Here is an 8,361-nt window from a genome sequence, read left to right on the forward strand (position 1 = left end):
TTTTTAAATATTTTATTTCCACTTCTTCTTCTCGTCGTCGTTGGTCTGATTTGAGTTTGTGTACGAGGCTCCGCCCCTTCACCACCAACAAACAACAACAAAAAACTAAAACAAAACAGATTTACAAATATAGTCCGGTTCCTTATATACTTTTGTGGGAAGTATTTGGGGATTTTCTAACTTCTATATTTTTATAAAGTTTTTATTTTTAAAGTTTTGTTGCACAGTAATGTTTATTAAACAAATATATGAAATAAGTGCGATTTGCTTCAGAAATTGGTCCTAGTGAAGGTCCAGGGTCCAGGTCCACGGTTCACAGCAGAAACTCCAGGTTTATCCTGCAGCCAGTGTCAGAACCATGATGATTCTGAAGCCGTGTTGTTGCACAGACTGAATAAAAGAAGTGGAGTAAGTGAGTGTGACTCAGAGTTCAGCGTCGCTCAAATGAAGCTTGAGATGTTCACGGTTACAGGAGCAAATCTGGAGCCAGACTCTGTATTATGAATAGGATTTTTTTGACAGACAAACTAGCAAAAAAAACAAAAAAAAAACAAATTCAGGATCATGTAGAGTGAGTTCATACAAACATTTTAACACCAAAATGTGGAGGTTCACAGCAGCAGGTGCAGAGAGACGAGCCACAAGATCCTAAAGTAAGTCAGAGCCAGAGTCAGAAGGAGCCAGAAGAGCCTCCTGGAGAACTTCCTGTTTGGCACACGGGGCTACAGCGTTAGATGTGTTCACTCATATATACAGTCTGTGTACATATATACAGTCTGTGTACATATATACAGTCTGTGTACATATATGTACATATATACAGTCTGTGTACATATATACAGTCTGTGTACATATATACAGTCTGTGTACATATATACAGTCTGTGTACATATATACAGTCTATGTACATATATACAGTCTGTACATATATACAGTCTGTGTACATATATACAGTCTGTGTACATATATACAGTCTGTGTACATATATACAGTCTGTGTACATATATACATGTACATATACAGTCTGTGTACATATATACAGTCTGTGTACATATTACATGTACATATATACAGTCTATGTACATATATACAGTCTATGTACATATATACAGTCTATGTACATATATACAGTCTATGTACATATATACAGTCTGTGTACATATATACAGTCTGTGTACATATATACAGTCTGTGTACATATATACAGTCTGTGTACATATATACAGTCTGTGTACATATATACAGTCTGTGTACATATATACAGTCTATGTACATATATACAGTCGATGTACATATATACAGTCTATGTACATATATACAGTCTGTGTACATATATACAGTCTATATACATATATACAGTCTGTGTACATATATACAGTCTGTGTACATATATACAGTCTGTGTACATATATACAGTCTGTGTACATATATACAGTCTGTGGTTGTATGAAAGTGATGATGATGATGATGATGTATAGAAAATGTCTCATAAAAAAGTTGCATCATCATATTGTGTCTAAATGTGTTTGTTTACATCCAACATCCACATTTGATGTGAGCGACTTTTAAACTCTTTGAGTTTTCTGACCAGCTGCATGTGATGTTTATAGTTTGTTTTACCCATATTGTTGAAGTATTGAAGTAAAAAAACATGTTTTTAGAGGAACGTGGAGAATTATATGCAAATATCACAATGAAATTGCAAGAAAACAACCAAACCAGGTCATTTTTGACCCACTTATTCATCTAAGGGTTAATGTGGGTCGGTTTTACAGCTTTGTAACTAGCACCATTTGATTCCCTGACCCTGAAAATGTGGGTTTAGCAGCTAAAATCAACATTTCAACTTATTCAGAGGCTGAGATATTCCAAAAAGAGATTTTTGGCGGCCATTTTTTCCAAAATCCAATATGGCCGCCGTACAGACACGTGGACAAATGTAAACATTGATTTTCTGACTCCAGAAACTAAAACTTTTATAAAAATATAGAAGTTAGAAAATCCCCAAAAACTTCCCACAGAAGTAGATAAGGAACCGGACTAATATGGACATGGCTCCAGATTCACCGCTGCACCTGCAGAACCTCCAGGAGCTTCACCTGGAGCTTCACCTGGAGCTTCACCTGGAGCTTCACCTGGAGCTGGACTCTCCTGTGACAGTCTGTGCTCTGGACTCTGGTCTGAAGTCTGGTCCTGGTCCTGGTCCGGGTCCAGGTCCTGGTCTAGGCGGGGTTCCTCAGGTAGCTGTAGAGGGCGCTCAGACCTCCCTCCAGGACCTCCTTGGTGGGCTTCAGCAGAGGGTTGTGGAAGATGTGGAGACCTGAGTCCAGAGGGTGACAGGCGAGTCTACGAAGCCCCGTCAGCTGATGGAACTCCTGCACAGAACCAGAGGAGAACCGGGTCCAGACCACAAGAACCAGAGGAGAACCGGGTCCAGACCACAAGAACCAGAGGAGAACCAGGTCCAGTTAAAGTGATAAATGTTTTTACCTGAGGAACGTCTTTGATGTCGTTGAAGTCGACGTTCAGCAGCTCCAGACTGAAACACAGACCTGACTTAGTCCTGGTTTACATCTGTTATAGTCCTGGTCCTGGTCCTGGTCCGGTCCTGGTCCTGGTCCGGTCCTGGTCCTGGTCCGGTCCTGGTCCGGTCCTGGTCCTGGTCCTGGTCCGGTCCTGGTCCTGGTCCTGGTCCTGGTCCTGGTCCTGGTCCTGGTCCTGGTCCTGGTCTGGTCTGGTCTGGTCCCTGGTCCTGGTCCTGGTCCTGGTCCTGGTCCTGGTCCTGGTCCTGGTCCTGGTCCTGGTCTGGTCCTGGTCTGGTCCTGGTCCTGGTCTTGGTCCTGGTCTGGGACCTTCTCAGGTTGCACAGGGCTTTGTTGAGGCTGCTCAGGTGGTTTCCTTCCAGGATCAGGGTCCTGAGCTCCGACAGGTTCTGGATGTTCTCCGCCAGGTTCTCCAGAAGGTTCCAGCCCAGGTCCAAGAACACCTGAGGAGAGACGACCAATCAGAGAAGAGCACCTGAGGAGAGACGACCAATCAGAGAAGAGCACCTGAGGAGAGACGACCAATCAGAGAAGAGCACCTGAGGAGAGACGACCAATCAGAGAAGAGAGAGTGAGTGTGTGTGTATGTGTGTAGTGTGTAGTGTGTCGGGGGTAGTGTGTACCGTGTCGGGGGTAGTGTGTACCAGGCTCTTGAGGCTGTACACACACGTGGGGAGTGTGTGTGTGTGTGTGTAGTGTGTCGGGGGTAGTGTGTACCAGGCTCTTGAGGCTGTACACACACGTGAGGAGTGTGTGTGTGTGTGTGTAGTGTGTCGGGGGTAGTGTGTACCAGGCTCTTGAGACTGTACACACACGTGGGGAGTGTGTGTGTGTGTGTGTGTGTAGTGTGTCGGGGGTAGTGTGTACCAGGCTCTTGAGGCTGTACACACACGTGGGGAGTGTGTGTGTGTGTGTGTGTAGTGTGTCGGGGGTAGTGTGTACCAGGCTCTTGAGGCTGTACACACACGTGGGGAGTGTGTGTGTGTGTGTGTGTAGTGTGTCGGGGGTAGTGTGTACCAGGCTCTTGAGGCTGTACACACTGTGGGGACGTGTGTGTGTGTGTGTGTGTGTGTGTGTGTGTAGTGTGTCGGGGGTAGTGTGTACCAGGCTCTTGAGGCTGTACACACACGTGGGGAGTGTGTGTGTGTGTGTGTGTGTAGTGTGTCGGGGGTAGTGTGTACCAGGCTCTTGAGGCTGTACACACACGTGGGAGTGTGTGTGTGTGTGTGTGTGTAGTGTGTCGGGGGTAGTGTGTACCAGGCTCTTGAGGCTGTACACACACGTGGGGAGTGTGTGTGTGTGTGTGTAGTGTGTGTACCACTCTTGAGGCTGTACACACACGTGGGGAGTGTGTGTGTGTGTGTGTAGTGTGTCGGGGGTAGTGTGTACCAGGGCTCTTGAGGCTGTACACACACGTGGGGGAGTGTGTGTGTGTGTGTGTGTGTAGTGTGTCGGGGGTAGTGTGTACCAGGCTCTTGAGGCTGTACACACACGTGGGGATCTGGCTGAAGTTGTTGCTGCTCAGGTTCAGTTTGTTCAGGTTCTGGAGGTTGGACAGAGTCCAGGGCAAAGACCTGAGCTGGTTCTGAGACACACTGAGGACCTGGAACACAAACACGACCCGGGAACACGACCCGGGAACATGATCCGGGAACACGACCCGGGAACATGACCCGGGAACACGACCCGGGAACATGACCCAGGGTAGACCAGAGTTAGGTAGTAGTAGTAGCAGTAAAAGTACTCGTAGTACTCGTAGTACTCGTAGTACTTGTACCTGTAGTTGTGTACACTGGCCCAGTTCTTCTGGAATCTCTGTGAGTTTGTTTCTGGATAAAAACAAAACTCTGAGTCTCTGCAGCGCCCCCACCTGCGGGGGAAGGGAACACACCTGAGGAACAAGAGGACTGAGATTTAATCCTGGTCTAGTCCTGGTCTAGTCCTGGTATAGTCTTGGTCTAGTCCTGGTCTAGTCCTGGTTCAGACCTGGTCTAGTCCTGGTCTTGTCCTGGTTCAGACCTGGTCTAGTCCTGGTCTAGTCCTGGTTCAGTCCTGGTCTAGTCCTGGTCTAGTCCTGGTTCAGTCCTGGTCTAGTCCTGGTCTAGTCCTGGTCTAGTCCTGGTTCAGTCCTGGTCTAGTCCTGATCTAGTCCTGGTTCAGACCTGGTCTAGTCTTGGTCTAGTCCTGGTCTAGTCCTGGTTCAGACCTGGTCTAGTCCTGGTCTTGTCCTGGTTCAGACCTGGTCTAGTCCTGGTCTAGTCCTGGTTCAGTCCTGGTCTAGTCCTGGTCTAGTCCTGGTTCAGTCCTGGTCTAGTCCTGGTCTAGTCCTGGTCTAGTCCTGGTCTAGTCCTGGTCTAGTCCTGGTCCTGTCCTGGTCTAGTCCTGGTCTAGTCCTGGTCTAGTCCTGGTCTAGTCCTGGTTCAGTCCTGGTCTAGTCCTGGTCTAGTCCTGGTTCAGACCTGGTCTAGTCCTGGTCTAGTCCTGGTTCTAGTCCTGGTCTAGTCCTGGTCTAGTCCTGGTCTAGTCCTGGTTCAGACCTGGTCTAGTCCTGGTCTAGTCCTGGTTCAGACCTGGTTGTCCCACAGGTTGAGGACCTGGAGGTTCTTGAGGACACAGATTTGAGGAGACACAGACTGGAGACAGTTCAGGGACAAGTTCAACTTCTGCAGATCAGACTGAGACCAGACCTCAGCAGGGACCTCCTGCAGACACAGGACCTCACAGGGTCAGACCAGGACCTCACACAGGACCTCACACCAGGACCTCACACCAGGACCTCAAACAAAGGACCTCACACAGGACCTCACACAGGACCTCACACAGAGGACCTCACACTCACACCAGGACCTCACACAGAGGGCCTCACACAGGACCTCACACAGGACCTCACACAGAGGACCTGACCTCACACAGGACCTCACACAGGACCTCACACACAGGACCTCACACCAGGACCTCACACCAGGACCTCACACACAGGACTTCACACCAGGACCTCACACCAGGACCTCACACACAGGACCTCACACAGGACCTCACACAGGACCTCACACCAGGACCTCACACACAGGACCTCACACCAGGACCTCACACACAGGACCTCACACCAGGACCTCACACCAGGACCTCACACACAGGACCTCACACCAGGACCTCACACACAGGACCTCACACCAGGACCTCACACCAGGACCTCACACCAGGACCTCACACCAGGACCTCACACAGGACTTCACACAGGACCTCACACCAGGACCTCACACACAGGACCTCACACCAGGACCTCACACAGTCACACTGAGGATCAGGCAGAAGATGAGCCGCTGAACCTGCTGGCCTCCATGAGCTTCATTTGGAGTTGGACCCTGTGGTGACGTCACACTCAGGACCCAGACCCAGACCCAGACCCGGTCTTACCTTGAGTCCTCTCCGGGTCAGGTTTAGGACCAGACTGCGCTTCGGGGCCGGCTCCTCCTCTGGCTCTGAGACCGACTTCTTCTTACACAGACCAGAGCCCATCCTGGACCTGCTTAGTCCTGGTTTAGTCCTGGTTTAGTCCTGTGGGCGTTCTACATGCAGGTCTATGGTAGAATGTTCATCAGGTACAGGAGACCCTGTTGAAGTTCACATCAGGTCTTTCTGGTCAGACAGAGCAGTGCCTCCTGTGAGCGTCACAGCCCAGACGACGACCAACACACCTGATCATTACCTGTGAAAGTGGGCGTGGCTTCACTCCAGAGTCATGTGACCTGTCAGTGCTGCTGGGATTGGCTCGTTTAAAGTGGTGTTGGGTTTAGTCCTGGTCTAGTCCTGGTCTAAACCTGGTTTAGTTCTAGTCTGGTCCTAGTCTAGTCCTGGTCTAGTCCTGATTTAGTCCTGGTCTAGTTTTGATCTAGTCCTGATCTAGTTATGGCCTGATCCCGGCCTGGTCCTGGTCTGGTCCTGGTCCGGTCCCGGTCTAGTCCTGGTCTGGTCCTAGTCTGGTCCAGCTGCTCGGGTCCGTTACTCTGGACTGAAGATCCTGTGTCAGGACCGACCAATCACAGAGCAGCAGGATTAACCAATCAGAGGGTGGGATTACAATGGTGACCTTTGACCTTCTGAGTGTTTACATTCTTTAATAGAATCATAACACCCCCTGGCCCCTCCCCCTGGCCCCTCCCCCTGACCCCCTGACCCCTCCCCCTGACCCCAGGCTCCTCCCCCCGACTCCTCCCCCTGACCCCGCCCCCTCTGACATGTCTGTCATCCCGGGTCGTCCCAGGTCGCCTGTGACCTGAGTCTGTTTAAAGCCACACTTTGTTACTTTCCATGGAAATACAAGGTTAAAGCCACACCACGGAACATTCTCCAGATGAGTTTTGTTTCCCACTGTGGAACATTACAGCCAAAGGAACAACGTTTCCATGAGTCAGGTCTGCGGAGAGGCGAGCTCAGACCGTCAGGACGAGTCAGGTCTGGAGAGAGGCGAGCTCAGACCGTCAGGACGAGTCAGGTCTGGAGAGAGGCGAGCTCAGACCGTCAGGACGAGTCAGGTCTGGAGAGGGGCGAGCTCAGACCGTCAGGACGAGTCAGGTCTGGAGAGAGGCCAGCTCAGACCGTCAGGACGAGTCAGGTCTGCGGAGAGGCGAGCTCAGACCGTCAGGACGTCACGATGGAAAAACCATGAAATATGAAACAGAAATTAACTTTTAAAATTAGACTTCAAACAACTCCTCCGGGGCGTCCAGAAGGATTTAGTTTAGTTTAGTTTAATTTAATTTAGTTTAGTTTTAATTTAGTTTAATTTGAATTTAGTTTAGTTTTAATTTAATTTAGTTTAGTTTTAATTTAATTAAGTTTTTATTTAGTTAAATTTTAATTTAGTTTAGTTTAGTTTAATTTTAATTTAGTTTAGTTTAGTTTTAATTTAGTTTAGTTTTGGTTTTATTTTATTTTAGGCAGAGGTGCATTTGCGCACAGTGACCAGCAGAGGGAGACACAGATCTGATTTTATGTTAACAGACTTTACTGTAGTACTTTAATTTATTTTACTGCAGTACTTTAGTTTATTTTACTGCAGTACTTTAGTTTATTTTACTGCAGTACTTTAGTTTATTTTACTGTAGTACTTTAGTTTATTTTACTGCAGTACTTTAGTTTATTTTACTGCAGTACTTTAGTTTATTTTACTGCAGTAGTTTAGTCCAGACAGGGTCACCTGAGTCCTGCTCACGTGATAAATGTGATAAACGTGATAAACGTGATAAATGTGATAAACGTGATAAATGTGATAAACATAATAAATGTGATAAATGTGATAAACATAATAAATGTGATAAATGTGATAAACATAATAAATGTGACAAATGTAATAAATGTGATAAATGTGATAAAAATAATAAATGTGATAAATGTGATAAAAATAATAAATGTGATAAACAATAAATGTGATAAATGTGATAAACATAATAAATGTGATAAACATAATAAATGTGACAAATGTAATAAATGTGATAAAAATAATAAATGTGATAAACATAATAAATGTGATAAATGTGATAAACATAATAAATGTGATAAATGTGATAAACGTGATAAATGTGATAAACATGATAAATGTGATAAACATAAGAAATGTGATAAATGTGATAAACGTGATAAATGTGATAAAAAAATAATAAATGTGATAAACATAATAAATGTGATAAATGTGATAAACATAATAAACGTGATAAATGTGATAAACGTGATAAATGTGATAAACGTGATAAATGTGATAAATGTGATAAACGTGATAAATGTGATAAACGTGATAAATGTGATAAATGTGATAAAC

The 8,361-nt window shown here is 46.3% G+C and overlaps 1 protein-coding gene across 2 annotated transcripts; it reads right to left on the reverse strand.

Annotated features, from left to right (window-relative positions):
* Positions 1–2,207: 2,207 nt before the first annotated feature.
* Positions 2,208–6,350, reverse strand: LOC110173233 (leucine-rich repeat-containing protein 30-like). 2 transcript variants are annotated; one of them, XM_055159950.1, is made up of 8 exons: positions 6,242–6,350; positions 5,961–6,157; positions 5,114–5,245; positions 4,321–4,413; positions 4,012–4,146; positions 2,853–2,986; positions 2,491–2,539; positions 2,208–2,375 (listed from the first exon to the last, which is right to left on the reverse strand). In XM_055159950.1, exons 2-8 carry the CDS (start codon positions 6,060–6,062, stop codon positions 2,223–2,225), a joined length of 798 nt encoding a protein of 265 aa, XP_055015925.1. In that variant the 5' UTR covers positions 6,063–6,157; positions 6,242–6,350; the 3' UTR covers positions 2,208–2,222. The 2 variants fall into 2 exon arrangements, with proteins under 2 accessions (XP_055015925.1, XP_055015926.1); XM_055159951.1 differs by having other exon boundaries at positions 2,284–2,375; positions 4,035–4,146; positions 4,321–4,434.
* Positions 6,351–8,361: the final 2,011 nt, after the last annotated feature.

Source organism: Boleophthalmus pectinirostris, unplaced genomic scaffold (assembly GCF_026225935.1).
Source record: "Boleophthalmus pectinirostris isolate CB_2022bp ecotype Guang Dong unplaced genomic scaffold, ASM2622593v1 HiC_scaffold_2825, whole genome shotgun sequence".
Lineage (NCBI taxonomy): Eukaryota > Metazoa > Chordata > Actinopteri > Gobiiformes > Gobiidae > Boleophthalmus > Boleophthalmus pectinirostris.

Excerpts from the sequence above, each read along its gene's own strand:
- LOC110173233 (XM_055159950.1), bottom strand. The coding sequence starts at position 6,062 with ATGGGCTCTGGTCTGTGTAAGAAGAAGTCGGTCTCAGAGCCAGAGGAG. Across the intron at positions 4,414-5,113 it reads TCAACCTGTGGGACAACCAG|GTGGGGGCGCTGCAGAGACT; the intron begins GTCTGAACCAGG and ends CTTCCCCCGCAG. Across the intron at positions 2,987-4,011 it reads TGTACAGCCTCAAGAGCCTG|GTGTTCTTGGACCTGGGCTG; the intron begins GTACACACTACC and ends GTCTCTCCTCAG.